The 17,281-nt window shown below is 27.2% G+C and overlaps 1 protein-coding gene across 8 annotated transcripts in view; it reads right to left on the minus strand.

The window, feature by feature from the left end:
• Nucleotides 1-17,281, minus strand: part of LOC132941358 (uncharacterized) — a 103,225-nt gene that overhangs the window by 26,302 nt on the left and 59,642 nt on the right. For 6 of the 8 annotated variants that reach the window (XM_061009378.1, XM_061009380.1, XM_061009379.1 and 3 more), the window contains 2 exons: nt 5,997-6,112; nt 5,794-5,926 (listed from right to left, as the gene is read on the minus strand). In XM_061009378.1, the coding sequence (XP_060865361.1) occupies nt 5,794-5,926; nt 5,997-6,084 (221 nt within the window). In that variant the 5' untranslated portion in view covers nt 6,085-6,112. Of the gene's footprint in view, nt 1-5,793; nt 5,927-5,996; nt 6,113-8,460; nt 8,694-13,123; nt 13,143-17,281 lie in introns of those variants that run through there. The other 2 variants (XM_061009382.1, XM_061009383.1) reach the window with 2 other exon arrangements.

The following is a 17,281-nucleotide window of genomic DNA, read 5'->3' on the forward strand; positions in this document are numbered from 1 at the left end:
TTTGAATAGAAATTGGTTTTCTTTATAACATTATGTATGCGTAACATACATATGATTATAATAATTAACTAAGTATTAGTTTAACAATTATTTTAAACACAATAGTTTCAGCCTATGTAACAATTCGTCCGTACACTAGTAAAAATATTAATTTATATTTTGACGTTGTATTAAACAAAAATATATACATATATTAAAATTGTATATTATATATCATATCATATTTGTTTAGCCAAAGGAATATTACAAAAAATCAACATAATTATGTGATACCTTGACTACGAAGTCTTCGAGATGTAGTGTTGGTGGCGTATGGAAAGGATAAGTTGGATAGAGCGGAAAACGAATGAAGAAGTACTTAGAACTGTGGGAGAAAAACGTACACTCATAGATACGTTTAAAGTAAGACGCTGGAAAATGGTTAGACATGCCCTGAGACACCCAGAAGAATTGCATAATATAATATTAGAGGTTATGGTAGAAGGAAAGAAAACTGCAGGACGTCCCCGAAACTCTTATACAGGACAAATTAAATGGGATGCAAAAGTCAAAACCTTTAAAGAAAAGACGAGCAATCGGTTTGACTGGAGAATTGGAGTTGTTCGGGTTTAAAAAATGACTATAATGGTGACTAAAAAAGTAACAAGAAATTCGATAACCGTTGTGCTGATTGATTCAACATTAATTAATCTTTTGTCAGTTGTAGAAACATCTGGATTTAAATCCAATGCATCAAATATATTTGAATGGAATCTAATGTTATATATTATTATTAGCATCGTACAAATCGAATATTTCAATTACTTGAGACGTAAACACATAAATATAGTGTTGCGTATGTACAAATTATTCAATATATAATCTCATTGAACCACATAAAAAATGTCAAAGGTGCACATTCAAACGCAAACGTTGATGGATACAAAATTTATATTATAGTACATTAGTAGTTATTCAACGAATGTGAATTCAATATTTACGAGTTTTCTACTTTGAATATCTACGACCTGTATATATATGTACAACTATACAATATCAGAAAACCACAGAACGAACTTAAATGCATTTTTTCTAGTTAAATTGTATCAATCGAGTTGTTGTACAAACTTATATAATGATGCAGTATTTTATTTATAATATAACTATATAAATATGTTTTTTAATATAATGTTGATATAAATGAAAATCAAATAATAATACATAAATAATGTAGAATGGTAACCTACGTCCTACATAATATATACTATTTTTTTTTTTTAAATAAACATGAATAGTCAATTTATTTAAAAATGTATGTCGATTAACTGTGCGATTGATCACGTTATGTAAAATTATATCAAGTCAATGTATGGTGTAACACTTCTCTATGTATGTATGTATATATGTATGTATGTATGTAAATCCAGATTATTGTGATAGTCACGACGATGGCTTTTATCAATATTGTTTTTAATTGTGACATTCAATATGCGTTATAAAATAAAATAACAACGAAACTTGGATAGGTACACTATACATATATTATATTATACAGTAACAAATTTTGTTTCTAGAAAATGCTATAGAAAATTTTTATTTTTGTATAATTCTTTGAACCACTCACATAACATTGCCCTACGCCCCTGTGCCATGATAAGGGCCACTCTGTTACGATTTATGTGGTCTATTCATACTGTACTAGGTTGTTACGTTATGTTTGCCTTATTATAGATATAGAGTCACATTGTTGTTAAGGATGGTTGTGTTGGGTTGTATGGTTGAATGTGAGTTCCTCACTTAGTGAACTTTCATTCCCGCGCGATAGGTTACATTGGGTTTTTTCTATCTGGTAGACTATTTGAAAGTTATTGTGGATCTCAACGAGAAATATTTTCGTTGGTTGGTATTATGTTGATATTCATTGTTACATACATTGATGAATACAACATACAACACTTAAATAAATTTAAAATTTCTTTGAACTCTTCCTTAAAATGGAACAACAATAATTGACTCTCAACTTGTATTTATCAACTTGTAAAACGAGCTTGTCAAAGCCGTTAAAGAAATCAACGCCCTTAATTTCGACATGTTAATAAACACGCGTCTCCAATACAGGATCACCCAAAAATTACGTGTGCATGAAAATAAACATTATCACATCCGAATTAAAGGTACGTACCAAACCGTATACGTCAGAGGCGTATATAACAATGCGATAGTATCAAAGGATTAAACGCACTTCATTAAAATACGACGTAGCGGTATAAATTATGTATTATACAAGTCGAGTAAAGTTATTGCAGTTTCAAATCTACTCCTCAGCTCATAAACACTCAAAAGGAATACCCCACAGCGATCATCAATAAACAAAAAAACGACTCTATAGTTTTCTATTGTACGTTTGTACGAGGAGACAAATCACTATATATACGATGAATGTAATAACATTATGTTCTTTTATACGACGTAACCTTCGTGATTCGACCACACCCACGATTGACATTAAAACCGTATTGGGAAAAAGTAGGATTTTCAATTCGTCAAATTACAAAAATGTTTGATAGCAACAAACAGGTGGTAGCTGATATACCAAATTTATTCTCCGTAAGCACGACCATACAATACCACGATGCAACCAAAAAACGAATTTGTTATTTGTATCCATTTTTTTTTTATAAACGAAATCAAGGGTTTAAGAAGTTGAACTGTGAGTGTATGAGACATGAGAGTCTAGACTTTTAAAAAATGTAATCTTTTTTGAAAGAAAAAATATAGTTTTTGGGTATCCAAGAAATTCGTTGTAAAATTATGTATTATAATATATTTATACAGTTAATGGCGACTGTCAAAAAGTTGTGACCCTTGTCACAACTTTTTTTATTTTAAATATAAATAATATGGTATTTTAATGTCAACACGAATTTATTATTGAATCACTATAATATTATTAGGATAAAAAAACTAAGGCATTTTAGGTAATCAACACAATTTTAGCATACCTTCTATAAATTAATAAACAATTAAATAATTATACAATTAACTGAAAAAAAATAATGCAAATTAACAACATTAGAATAAATTATATAATTAATAATTATGTATGTTAATTACGAATATAATACAGTAATACAATAACCCTATTATATTATGTTCAAACATAATATTATTTTCAAATTAGAGAACCATATTTGAAATTGACAAATCATCATCCGCAAATGTAACACAATTTACTTATGTGTATGTTTAGGGTTTAAAAAGCGAGTATTTAATTTTCTATTCTTATCCAAAACACCAAAAACTATTTCTCATTTATTTACATTTCATTATTATTCCGGATGAAATTAATTTCGCTCATTTTGTGCATAAAGTATAAACACTAAAAAACATACTGATAACGAATAAATGGTGCCCAAGAATAACAACCAAAGAAACAATGTGCTTTAAGTTTTATGCAACGAATTAATATTGAGATAAATACATTTTTTTACAGTTAATTGTAAGACACCTATTCTATTATTGTAATAACACTTAAATCATATTACATTTATAAATATTATTAAAATAATGATGGTTATTATTGAAATTTATCTATAAATATTTTAGATTCTGAGCGAAGCTATGAATGGATTGATTTTACAATGATGTGTGTTTTTTTTTATTTTTTTTTTGTGTCTATCATCACCTTTTAGGACAGTAAAAGTGCTTGGATTTTCTTCAGCAGTAACTTTTCTGATAGGAAAGTGAATCTAGTTGGTACATTAGGGGGTCAAAAGAATAAATTTCCCAATAGTTTTCAAAAGCGACATGAAAAACAAAAGAAAAATTAAGGAAAAACGGGAATTTTTACGCAAAATCTGTTTTTGAGAAAATCGATTTTGGTTTTTGGTGTAACTTTAAAATAAATGACCGTAGGCACATAAAATTTTAACTGAATGTTTATATTACCATTTTATATACACCGTAACATTTTCCAAATATTTTGACTTATTTTGAGCTATTTACGGACATTTTCAGTTTCCATTTTTTTTAGTTTTTATTTCTACAAATATCAATTAAATTTTATTTGTTGGGTAAAAAAGGTTGAAAATTTAATACAAGGGTCCTACTATATTGTTACAATGATATTTGAAAATTATTAAAAATAATATACTAAAAATATTAAAATATATTAAAAATCACAGTTTTTATTTATATGCATTTAAAGTTCAAATATTGACAAAATACGAACAAATCACGAAAATTAGCATATTATTTTGAGTTGAGAATTCATAAAAATTTTTCTTTTTCAATCTAAGATTTGAAAATGTAATACAAGATTATCCATAAGTTTATCTACCTTTATCGAAAAAAAAAAATTTCTACAAGAAAATTAAATTAAATTTTTATGAGTGTTTGAAATTCATATTTTTACAACATTTTATATTCACTCGATTTCTCGTGTAACGGTTTTCTTATTTTGTTGTAATTAAAAAACGTAGATGCTTGATTATTTCACTGAATATTTATATTAGCATTTCCTATACACCATACAATTTTGAAAATATTTCGACTCTTTTTGGGCTGTTTACGGACATTGTCAGTTCTCAATTTTTTTAGTTTTTTTTTCTACGAATATCAATAAAATTTTATTTGTTGGGTAGAAAAGCGTGAAAATTGTATACATGGCTCCTGGTATATTGTTACAGTAGAAGTTGAAAAATATTAAAAATACATAGGCACAATTTTTTTTTATAAGCATTTAAGTTAAAATGTTGACAAAATTTATCAAATTTAAAATGTAATAATTATTTTGTAGTTAAAAATTTATAAAATGTTCAACTTTTGTAGCTAAGGATTGAAAATTTAAAACAAGGTTCCACGTAAATTTTAATAACTTTAAATCAATACGCGTTTCAAATTTAATCGCGAAACTAGATAAATGTTCTCATAGACTGTGTTTATGAAATATCTTAAATAATACCTCATTTCAGAATAACCATAACAATACGCAATTAATATTGAATTTCAATTTACATGCACTGCCCGTTTAAATGTAGATAATAACTTAGTGGCTAGTGCCAACTGCCAAGACGAAAATTAATTGCGATACAATATGTGTGTGATTTATATGAAATTTGGTTTAAGCGTTTCAGATGACCATGACTATGAAATAGCCAGGATATAATTTTAGGTGGTTTCCTTTTCGATTGTAAAATTTCAAAATATATTGAAATATGTTCGTGCGTTTTACCGCTATGGATACTATAAAGGCTATATGGCTAATTTATAACCTATACATCACTTATATTTTATAATAAAATATATCATTATATGGTCATTGTTCAGCAACTATATAATGGGTATGAGTAACAATACACTAAGGGCCCGTGCGATTACAATCGTTAAACTAAGGTTAAACCACCGAATTCGGCCGGTAAAATCAGTGGGTTAGGCGTAACCGAGGTTTAAACTATGATTGTAAAACAGGCCCTAAGAGGCTTAGGCAGTGGCGTAATTTTCTGGTCCAGATCTCCACTGTATATGCCATTGCTACGCTTATAAACGTGACATTATATTTACTTATTTTACGAATTTTAACGTTTCAAATTTAATATTCAAATTCAAATCCATAGTAAATACTTAATAATGCGTATTAATTATAGAATCGTTTTTTTTTATTTTAAAAAGCAAATATTTGGTACACTTCTATGCATTGGATCGTTAGAGTGAATGAAAAAAAACACATTTTGATGCTTATACTACATATCTAGTATCTAAATAACAATATACATAGTAATATAGTATATGCTGTACATTAACAGAAAGACTCACCCTAAATTTCTTCGACGATCTCGATCCCTCGCCAATTTGGCCCTACGTCTTAAACAGCATATCACCATTAGCGCCAACAACGGGAAACCCAAAATACACGATACCATTGGTATGATTATCTTTTCTGGAGTCACTATGGAATTATAAAGTATATTCGCATTTAAGATTATTCCGTTCTTTGAATTTTTCATTTGAAATCTTACCCGTCGGATAAATAATTATAGTGGTAAACTTTTTGTTCTGTTGATCTATGCCAGTTGGAAATTCAGAACCACTTTGACTTGTAGACATTATGACGACAGGCGGCAGTTATGAATTCCTGATAAAAAAAAAAAAATACAAAATTAACAAGGTCGTACATTTAATGTAGCTTTTATAGGTAATATCTTAACATGACAATTTTAGTATATTTTAATTTGGTTTTTAGAGTTGAGATGGTATTTAAATTATCAAGTTTCAATAAATCAATCACGTAATAATATTTATTGTTTACATTATATTTTATTGTATGTGCTACATAATTATTTTATTGATATCGATACAACGATACGAGAAACATATACTGTGACGTATTTAATACTCTGCCTTATAGAACAAAACACATGTGATAAAAAATTGGATGTTTTATTTCTGTTGTAGAAGTAAACAAAATCATACCTACAAAAAAATAAAAAATAAAAGTGATAATAAAATAATAATAATTTATGGCAGAATAATACATTATAAATTCCAACGTTTCAGACTTCGAGTTTTTTAAGCCATAATTTATATTTATACGATGTAAATAACGTTTTACACCACGAGACGAAATTTTTACTCCCGTTAGGTATATAGGTACCAAAACGTATATACCTAATACGGAAAACCCATCACGGTTGTGTTGCGGCTAAAGTCGATCCTTTATTATACCGCTCGCGAAAATTGTTAAACAGGTGAAACAACCACTAAAGCCGAAACTAATGAAAATATATTATTATATTTCGAAATATTTTATGCACACACCGTTGGCAACCAAATGCGTTTATAACGTGTCGCTGCTCTTTCGGCCGGCACGCTCTTTAGTATTTTTATGTCAAACCTCAACAATAACCGTGTCTACCCGCGTATTATCTATAGTCATAAATAATAATAATAATAATAATAATAATAATTACAGTTATATACGACTACTATACCTCCACGGCTCTATTACATAGTACCTATACCTCTCGGTCGTTTATTGGAACTATTTTAATTAAACAACGTCATATCCGCACTGACAAAAATTAATATGATTTTGTATTCAGTATGCATAACATTATTGAACAAATAATGTACGACTCAATACACCTACATAGTAACAGTGCAGTTTTTGTATTTTTTTTTTTTTTTTGGGAGGAGGGGCGGTTAAATGATCCTCTCCTCGGGAGTTAGACTCTGGTTTTTAACATAGGTACTCATTAATTATTGTGTTTATGGTAACATTGTTTTAAATTATCATTGAATAAACAATGAGAATTATTGTAAAAGAAAATTAAATTGGTAGATTTACGAGGGGTGCTGTCGGGGAAGAGCTCAGCTCAGTACCAATTGTTGTATAAAACAAATTACAACCTCCTCTCCATCTTGGCCGAGTTTCAGATAGGTAGGTACGCTAACGCTATTATTATTTGTAATTTGGAGTATAGGTACAGTCAAAATAATGGTAGGTACTATTAAAACAGGCGTGTACACATCATAAATCATATAATAGCTCGATATTATGTTAATATTATATTATAATAAGTACCAGACTGATGATTTCGTTAACGAATTAATTTATATTATACGATATTGTTTTAAAGTGAGAAAATCACTATGTTTTGATGGTTTTAACTTTTAAGTGTATATCTACGAAAACCAATATTACTCCAAATATAATCTATATAGTTCAATATTTACTAAAACATGTACACAACGCAACGACAGTAAACAAAACGCAAAAGTACCTATAACGTTTATATAATAATAGAAATGAAAAGTTTTTTGGGTCAAAACTATTTATTAAATTTTATCGGAAACACATGTATCATATTTTGTATTTCACAGAATACATGTGTACTGTTTTTATATACTTTTACTGATTACACAATTTGAAAAAAAAAACTTTATTATGATACATTTATTACAAACGTCGTAGGTATACCTAAATTATGTTTTTTTGGTTATGAAATAAATTAAGTAGGTAATGAATGTTACCGTTTTTTAATCAAGTTTTGTAGTTACAACTATAAAATGCACCTATGCATTACAAAAATAATTGTAAAATAAGTAAAAATAGGTATAGTATAATATTATTATATTATATTATACGCATTATATTGTGCAAAATAATAAATGCAATTTTCCGTCACATTTATAAATTCCCACATTTCGCGTTTACGGTTCGAAGGATTTATGGCGCGATCGTATAAAAGTACACAGTGCCGTATAAAATATAATTACAATTTGAAAAAGCCCAAGTGCCGCAATAACACAACTATAATCTATATACAATTTAAATCGAATATTACTATACTGCCGCCGATTGGGACGATGAGTATTGCAGGGTATAATAACATAATAAACTTGTTAACGTACCAACTAGCTGTCGATGAATTTAAAACAACGTGGGGTAGAACGTTTCTAAATTGAGTCGTAGGTACGTACCTGCACGTGTTTCCTTCAAACGGTTTTGTTTTCTATATTATATCGAACGAACAGGATTATCTATATTTTAACGATTGAGAAAAAAAAAATGTTCCATCATAATATTATATCAGAGGTAGGTGCCTACGACCGTTGTCGATAATATTATCATCTTCACAACGTAATATATTATTATAATGTACTTTGTTATTATTCAATATAATATTACTCGCATCCCGTAGAACAACCGCTCTTATCGGCTTTGTCGGTTGAACTGCCAAAAAAACAAAAAATAAACGGTTCTTTTAGTATAGCGGTTGCTATTTTTACTCGCACTAGCTGACATAGACGCTGTGTAGAGCGAGATTAAACATAGGTATAAAGGTACCTATATTTCGGTCACCGGCAAAAACGTTTCACATCAAATGCGGTATAAGTCGGTCGTCGACGGTATATACAGGGTGATTTAGCATACACCCTCGCCCATAATTTTTTCCTTTAATAGTGTATTTATTCAAGTAGGTTCTGATTTTTCGAATACTTAAGTACACTACACTTTATATATACCTAATATTATTTTCAAATACTCAGATTTTTTATGCCATTTAAGGAGTGTTCAGTCTTCAGTGGCTATACAAACTAATTTTTTTTTCCAAACGAGAACGCTTCATTAGTGGAAAATGTCAAACAATAAAATGTTAGTATTAATAACAATATTTTTAAAATCATCGTGGCTCCCATAAATTTTCAACTTAAATTGAATTCGTTTTTATTAAATCTTATTTTCACAAATCATTTATTATTATTGCGTATTACATGATGTCTTTATTTGTTTTTTATAACTCTAAATGAAAACTAAAGAAAACTTAATCAATAATTTAGGTTTTAAATTTTTCAGATTAATCAAAATATTGTGTAAAACCCCAAACCCTAACCTAGGTTTATTTAAAAATAAAAACTAAAAAATCCCATTGTAAATAATAAATACATTTTTGTACTAAATATTATTTAAAACTACTCATCTCTACTATACATCTCTTTTTTAACATAAAACAAAACCTAAAAAAAAACAGTCCATTAAGTATTATATTATGTTTATAAAAAAAAGCTATATTTTTTTCCAAACATTTGGTAAATTTATAAAATATTATACAATTTTAAATCGCTTACAGAATGTATAACAATGCAACCTACTACATCTACAATATATATTGATTATACATATATTACTTTTCAAAAATAATTCTATAGAACTATTTATTTAAAAATAAATATATTGTATGTGCATATGACTCAATATTTATGTTAACTTTATACTTTCAAGTATATTATTCATTGCATTTGATTAAATGTTTTTTAAAAGAAAATTATTTTATTATTTAATAGGTTTAGGCTATAGGTGGCCTAAATTAATATAATACTTATATATGTTATATGTAAGACCTATATAATATCCTCCTACTTTTCAATAAATTTACCTTGGTGAAGAGCAAAACCAATTTTTCCCCTATCTCTGTTAATGTGTATTTGCATATGATATTTAAATCTAACAATATATTATATTATTGTAATATCAGTAACTTCAAAAACTAAGAAATTTTATATTCATTAAATAATTACTCCTTAATATTATTGTAGCTAATGAACTATATTGTATGTTATTATTTTACATTTATACATTTCTTAAAAACAGTTAGAAAAACCAGTGTTGTGAATTAAGTTTTTTTCAAAATTTTGAACATTGCGTGTACAATAGTTAAAACGATAAATTAAAAGAAACGTAGGTATAAGGCTCATGTGCGTTCAAGAAAAAAAACAAATATATTGTTATTGCTTGTGATCTTAATGGGGCAGTTAACGTCTGAAAAAGCAACGCTAAACTACATTTTGGGTTTAAACTAAAATAAATCATTTCAAATCATTAGGAAACATTTTTTTTAAAAGTAAAAATTATTGTTTCAGTAAAATACACTTAAACCTTACTATCATGATAAATTATAAATGTATGTAATCAGACAACTATATAATGTATTCATAGCATCAAATAAATTATTTATTCAAGTTAAATATAAAAATTCTAATACATTTTACATAAATGGATCATTATTTAGGTACTATTAATGTTAATACCACTTGCAGTTAAACATGTTAATAAACAACTATATAAATATGGATATACAACTTTATTATTTAAATTCCCTTTACTAACTACACTCAATTCCAATGAACTAGAAAATAGATTTTTATCGAAAAATACAAAGTTAACATTAAAATAATAAGTTTAGAAAATAAATTAACGATGTAGATTGGTTATCATTTACTATACGTATATTATTATTCATAATATTAACAGTGTTGGATAAAAAGTTTTCAAAAATAAAATTGTAACTACACTGAAATTCAGTTGTAGAATGGAGAAAAGTAAAATTAAAATTCTCTTCGTGATTAAAATGCATTAAACAATATTATTATTTAGGATGTTTTTATTGATATGATCGTAAAAGGGTGGAAAAAAGCAATGGTGTTTGGTAATTTAGTGATTAAGACAAGTGATAAAATAGTTTTTAGAATGAAAATTTATTACGGATGATGGAAAATGCAAAAAAAAACCATTTGGCAGAGACGCCTTCAAAAATGTACAGTGACTCGGCACGAATACGTCTGATGAAAAACTGTGGAGAATAAAATATAATACAATAATTACCATAAAATTCCGATCAATCAAAACTATGTTTTTAAGTGTCAATTATTTCTGTGTAGTGTGTAGTTAAAGTTTTAAATTTAAACATTTTACATTTTACCGCTGGAACCGTGAATATACAATTTTCAATTTTGTTGTATAATAATGAGATTTAAAAAGTTCTAACTTTAAGGTTTACGGTAATTACTTTCTTTTTATCTATGGAAAATAATACACAATATATTTTTATAAATATACCTTAGGCCGCGTATTTTATGATTTTTCTTTTTAATTTTGAATATTAATGTATTTTTGATACACATAAAATAAAGTACGTAAAAATTTCCAAACGATTGAATAGATATATTATGTGAAATAATTCGAGGACATTAACTTTGTTAAGTAAAAAAAAGAAATGTAATATTACTTGGTCGTCTCGAATCAAAAACGATTGTTAAAATATCAAAATCAAAATAACTAATAATCATTCCACGTGCTCCGTAAACAATTATAATTATGGTTATAATATAAAATTATGTATTAGCCATACGGATTTTATGATTTTTTTTATAATTTTTTGAAAGACTTAGATATTATTATACAGAAATATTTAAGTTATTTGAAGTGTGTTTTTGCTCATTCACTGTAGACGATAGTCGTGTATTATATTATAGTCTGTCGCACTCCAAGTACTTTTATTGTGTTCAATATTTTACAATATAATAATATATACATAACAAGATGGACTGGAAGTGGCTTACTACCTAGAACCCATATACTGTATTTATTCGGAATAGGCCATGAGTAAAAAACCCAAAAATATGGCCGCTGCATTTTTGAATTATTTTATAACTTACTCCTATCATATTTTATCACAACTGTAGTAGTACATAAACATATATTAAATACAAATTTTATATTATCTATATAATTATAAAATCAAATTGTTAAAAATTACTAAGTAGAAAAATCAAATATCTTGTATCAAGTGACAAGTGGAAATTATTTACATTGATTATTAGAACATTTAGGCACAAGTTGATGATTTTAACGTTTGATGATAACGTCACTTTTAATATTATTTTTTTATCACTATTTACTAGGTTATCTAAACTAAGTTTACAAATGTTGGTGTTTTTTTTATTTGTTTATGTTATTACCGAATTTTCGCATAAGATTATTTATAAGCATTTGAAATTCAAACGAATAGAGTAGTAGATTGGAAATTGCATGTGCTATTCACATTCTTTCGCATCATGATATATAAAAGTTCAATGCTTAATATGTATATGCATCAAAGTTTTCATAAAAATATTGTACTACCTAAGATCATAAAATGATTTATAAAAGTCTCCTTGAAAAAAAACCAATATGATAAAAAGAATCCTTTTTTATTTTTCAAAGAAACGAGTGTCTTACGTTTAAAATGTATCCTGTGTTTTTACCTTTGCAAAACGTGAAACTACCAACTCAATCATAATATAATTTTCAATATTATATGACCCCATTGAATTTTTAGATTTTGTGGTCTTTCCCACTGAATATTTGGAAATTACATTACATCTGAGCGAGCCATATTGCGATGGTTCAGTGGTTCGCACACTGCAGCTTCCCAGAATGGTTGCCAAACATTTATATGACTTATAAGTAATTCATAAAGACTCGAGGAAAACATACCAAAAACTATTCATCTTCAACCGTTATAATCTTAGCCAAATGGATTATCCAAATTTCTCAAAGGGCATGTGTAGTAAGGTTCCTGCTTTGTCACAGAATATCATATCGTCTCGTTCCACAGACGATTCAGTCATTATCAATATACCTAAGAAAATTAAAAACAATACCTACAGTCACTTGAATCTTAATTTGCCTTCAGTGGTATCAGTCATAATAAAATTCAAAATTATTTACGGGCAATAAATTGGAATTACCTCCAATGTTACTTAATTGTGTAATTATTCATCTGAATGTACTTTTATCGTTTATATTTATTTATCTACTCACTTTCTTATTTCCGTCGTATTTTAGTCTTGAAATTAAACTCTGTATTTGTTGAGCTTTAATCCTGCTCCAGTACTGTGGTGTACACTAGGTAATAATAATAATAATAATAAATGCTTTTAATATTATGTTAAGTAGGATAACATTAACTGTAGAGTCTCATAATAAATTGTGTCGTATACATTTTCTATAGAAATATATTGTTTGGAAATATTTGTAGAAATTGTTTTAACATTTGATTAAACACCCGAGAGTCAGGTTCTTTGAAATCATGTTTAGTTACGTAAAGTAACTTATAGGGTCTTATTAAATTTGATGGAGAAAATGAGAAAAATCTGACAAATTATGTTTATTTTTAAAAAAAACTGATAATTAATTTTGTTGGATATTCTTTATGTTTATAACATATATAATATCCTATGTAACATTTTTAAAGAAAAGTGAAGATAAACCACGGCTTTTCGTACCTTGTATTTTGAAAGTGAAACTTCTGCAGAACTATACATAAATAATATACCTACCGACTACAGACTATAATGTAATATATACGAGCATTATGTGAGCGGAAAGCTCACTATAAATTAATATGATATGTATTCCATATTTCCACTCATATATTGTGTCAGAAAATGTAAAGACAGACAATACCGAATATTTCCAAGAGCAATACAGTTTTTGAGTATGTACTTAAAAATTGCAATAGATATATAATTATAATATTTTAAGCACTAGCTTGATTTTTTTTAAACCAATACTGAATTTATTATACTATCTTAAAATAATCTGTTTTTCATAAGTTTTATGTTGTAACTCTTGTTGGTGACATTTTGTAAAATCTATTAACGAAGTATGTTTTATGTTTTTATATCTCTACAGTATATATCATAATTTAATATTGATTTAACAGTTTACTAACTATATATGCGCCTAAAGTTTAGACAAAGGAAGTGGACAAGTGGTGTACTATATAATGTCGTGAACTGAGATAAAATAGCTTTCGCAAACTTAAACTTCTTTATACCTATCTACTAAACTTTATAAATACCTACTTATAATTAGTTGTTACTTTTTTTTTTTATCAAAAACGTTCACAACATATAAAAATTGTTGCGATTGTTGTATGGCTATTAATTTCAATGTCAATTAAATTTTGTTTGCTGCAAATTTAAAGTAAAAACTTTAAATATTTGAAATTTAAAAAATCAATTTAGAAATAAGGAAAATGCAATATTTCATATAACGTAGAACTATATAATTTGTATTTGTAAATAAAAGTATTAACAAGTTCTTTAAACTTATTTTATGGACAATTCGCTGCTATGAGATAAATGTTATGAAAAAAAATAGATAGTAGTAATTAGGATTCTTTAGGTATTACCGTTATTTTCAACAAGTTTTTAATTGATATTGTTCTGCTGTTGGAAATACAAAGAATATCCCTAGTATTACTTCACGAGGATTAAATTAAAATTAAAACGTCTATATATGTTACTTTTAGTTCGAATAACAATGCAACTTCAAATGCTGAGCATTTTCGATATACGAAAATAGAATAGGTACCTAGTATACTATGATATTATACCTACTATGTTTACAAATAAATATTTACACATAGGTATTATCATTAATGATTAAATAAATATTTTACTCGTTGTTGTTACATATTGCACAATACATTCAATCATTAGCAATAATTAACACACAATACGCCTGTGTATGATAATATACTCCGTATACAGAGTGTCAGGTTAGTTTAGTTAGTATTCACTTATGGAAAATGGAGGGCTTATGAAACATAATATAGATTACGATATCATGTGTGGGTGTAGATGTACTGTCCCAGCACTACTGTTCCTTAATAATATAGTAAGTCCTCCTCAAATTATCATGTATTGTATATGATACCTACGTTATTATACAATATTAGAGCTTATACAACCATGTCGTTGCACGGTTAAATGCTTCCCAATGAAAATCTTAATTAAATTCGTCAAAACTATCATATTATTATGATATGATGAGTATGTTACTATTATAATATTTTATACACATGATATGCGACTGCCGTTTATATATAGACGGACGATCGCAGTGCACAAAAGTTAACATGCGAGTATAATCGCGTTTTCATGTCCGGCAATCCGTGAAAAGTCGCCCGGACAACGCAGCCCGGAGTAAATACTATGGCCGTTCGTTAGCTACAATGAATTATTATAGGCTACTATGGTTGTTGTTTAGGTATTACTCGTTGGCTTTGCGCTCTATCATCCTAGGCTTAAATTGCGCACGATAAAGCGTCGGCGCCTAAAAACCTGCGCGATTAATCATGCATTTGTGAACAGACTTAGCCGAGAAGGTTGAGGTATGAATAAAACATACTGCAGGATCGACCTTGTTACTCGTCTGCAGAATCATTATATAAGCCATAATTTGTAATGTATCCCTCCCGTAGTTCCACGGAGACGTTAGGTATATTATGTGCCTACTTTTGTGATCAACACTTTTACACTGCGCGTTGGTAATACATATTATTACACATTAAATAATATATTATTACGTTTTTTTTATTTAAGTTACAATTTTATTTTTTTATTACGTGCGCCAACCTAGTGTAGTGTAATGCTTTCCACAGTTTATGAGAAGTATTAAAAAAATAATATAAAAATAAAATATTATACGTATAATGTTGTTCTTAAGAAAAAATTATCGTACACAATGCATTTTGTTGAAAATAAAGTGTATGCATAATATTATTATAACGTCAACTATAATATACAACCATAATTTAGTTAATTATCTAAATAATATTTAATGAGAAAAAATATAACTATTTATTTTTGTATTCATTTTATACTAAAACTCGAAGCATACAATATATCTTCACGCATTTATATACGCATTTATAATAATAGTAGGTACCTACTATTTTATGATCATAGCTATAAAATCAAAAACGTTTCACCAGAATAATTGTGTATTATTATTAAGATAAATTAGTAACTAGAAAGTAGAAAGTTGTAAGTTCAATGTTTATACATAAGTTTATCTAGAATGCATATTGCACTACATAATGCATATACCCAAATATATGATTTATTTAAAAAACATAAAATATTTCCAAACAAACGTTTCAAGACTAAACTTTTATTTTTCTTAAAATAAAAATAATATATATTATATTTTATAACTTCACGTGGCCCCATTAAAATTTAAAATAAGTTAAACAGTGTAAAATATACATATTTTTCTTTAGGTTTACTATTAAATTGATATTGTTTGCATATTTTAACAAAATGTGAGACATAATATTTAAACTGTTCAATTAGTTTAAAATTATAATTTAGGAAATAACTTGTTCTAACATTTGTTGTTACACGTTTTGTGTCGATTTCAAATATATTTTTTTTAAGTGTATATTTAATAAAAGGCTCTTAAAGTTTAAATGTAAAACTTTTTTTTTTAAATTATAAATTACAACAGATACTACAAAGTGTGTCTAGGGTATTTTAAATCGTGATAATGAAGTTTCCATGCGCTTTTTCTATTAAACTTTGTTTTTAACTTTAGGAAATAAATACGTAATTTACATTTTATAACGACGAGAGTAAAAACTCCATAATCTGACATTTAAATTAAAAAAAGAAAAAAAAAAGAAAGTAGGTAACCACTCTTATTTACAGTGGGTGTGGGTGGGGTCTCTCTCTCTTCATTGAGTGAATTATTGTAATACTGTATGTGTTAAATTTGAAATCAACGATAAATCATTGCATACGAAAAACGATACTGAGTGAAGATGGGCTGACCACTGACCAGCTTATATTTCTAAGTATATTTCATCATATTATGTATTTTGATACTTATTGATAGTAAGTAATTTATTTTACCAATAGTATATAACGGTAAGTTGATTTAATTATTTCCAAAATCATTGCATTTAATATATTATATTAATATTTAATTATTATAATAGTATGCTTTCGAGTTAATACCGTCTTATCATAGAACAGTGTGAATAGGTTCGTGGTATTAACAGGCAATAGTTGAAATTAATCTAAATGTTTTGAAAATGTCAATGTGTATAATATAAAATATAATAGTATACCTACCTGTTGAATATGTAAACATTTTTAAGTTCACACAAATAATATTTTTAAATTACTA

The sequence above is a fragment of the Metopolophium dirhodum genome, chromosome 3 (assembly GCF_019925205.1).
Source record: "Metopolophium dirhodum isolate CAU chromosome 3, ASM1992520v1, whole genome shotgun sequence".
Lineage (NCBI taxonomy): Eukaryota > Metazoa > Arthropoda > Insecta > Hemiptera > Aphididae > Metopolophium > Metopolophium dirhodum.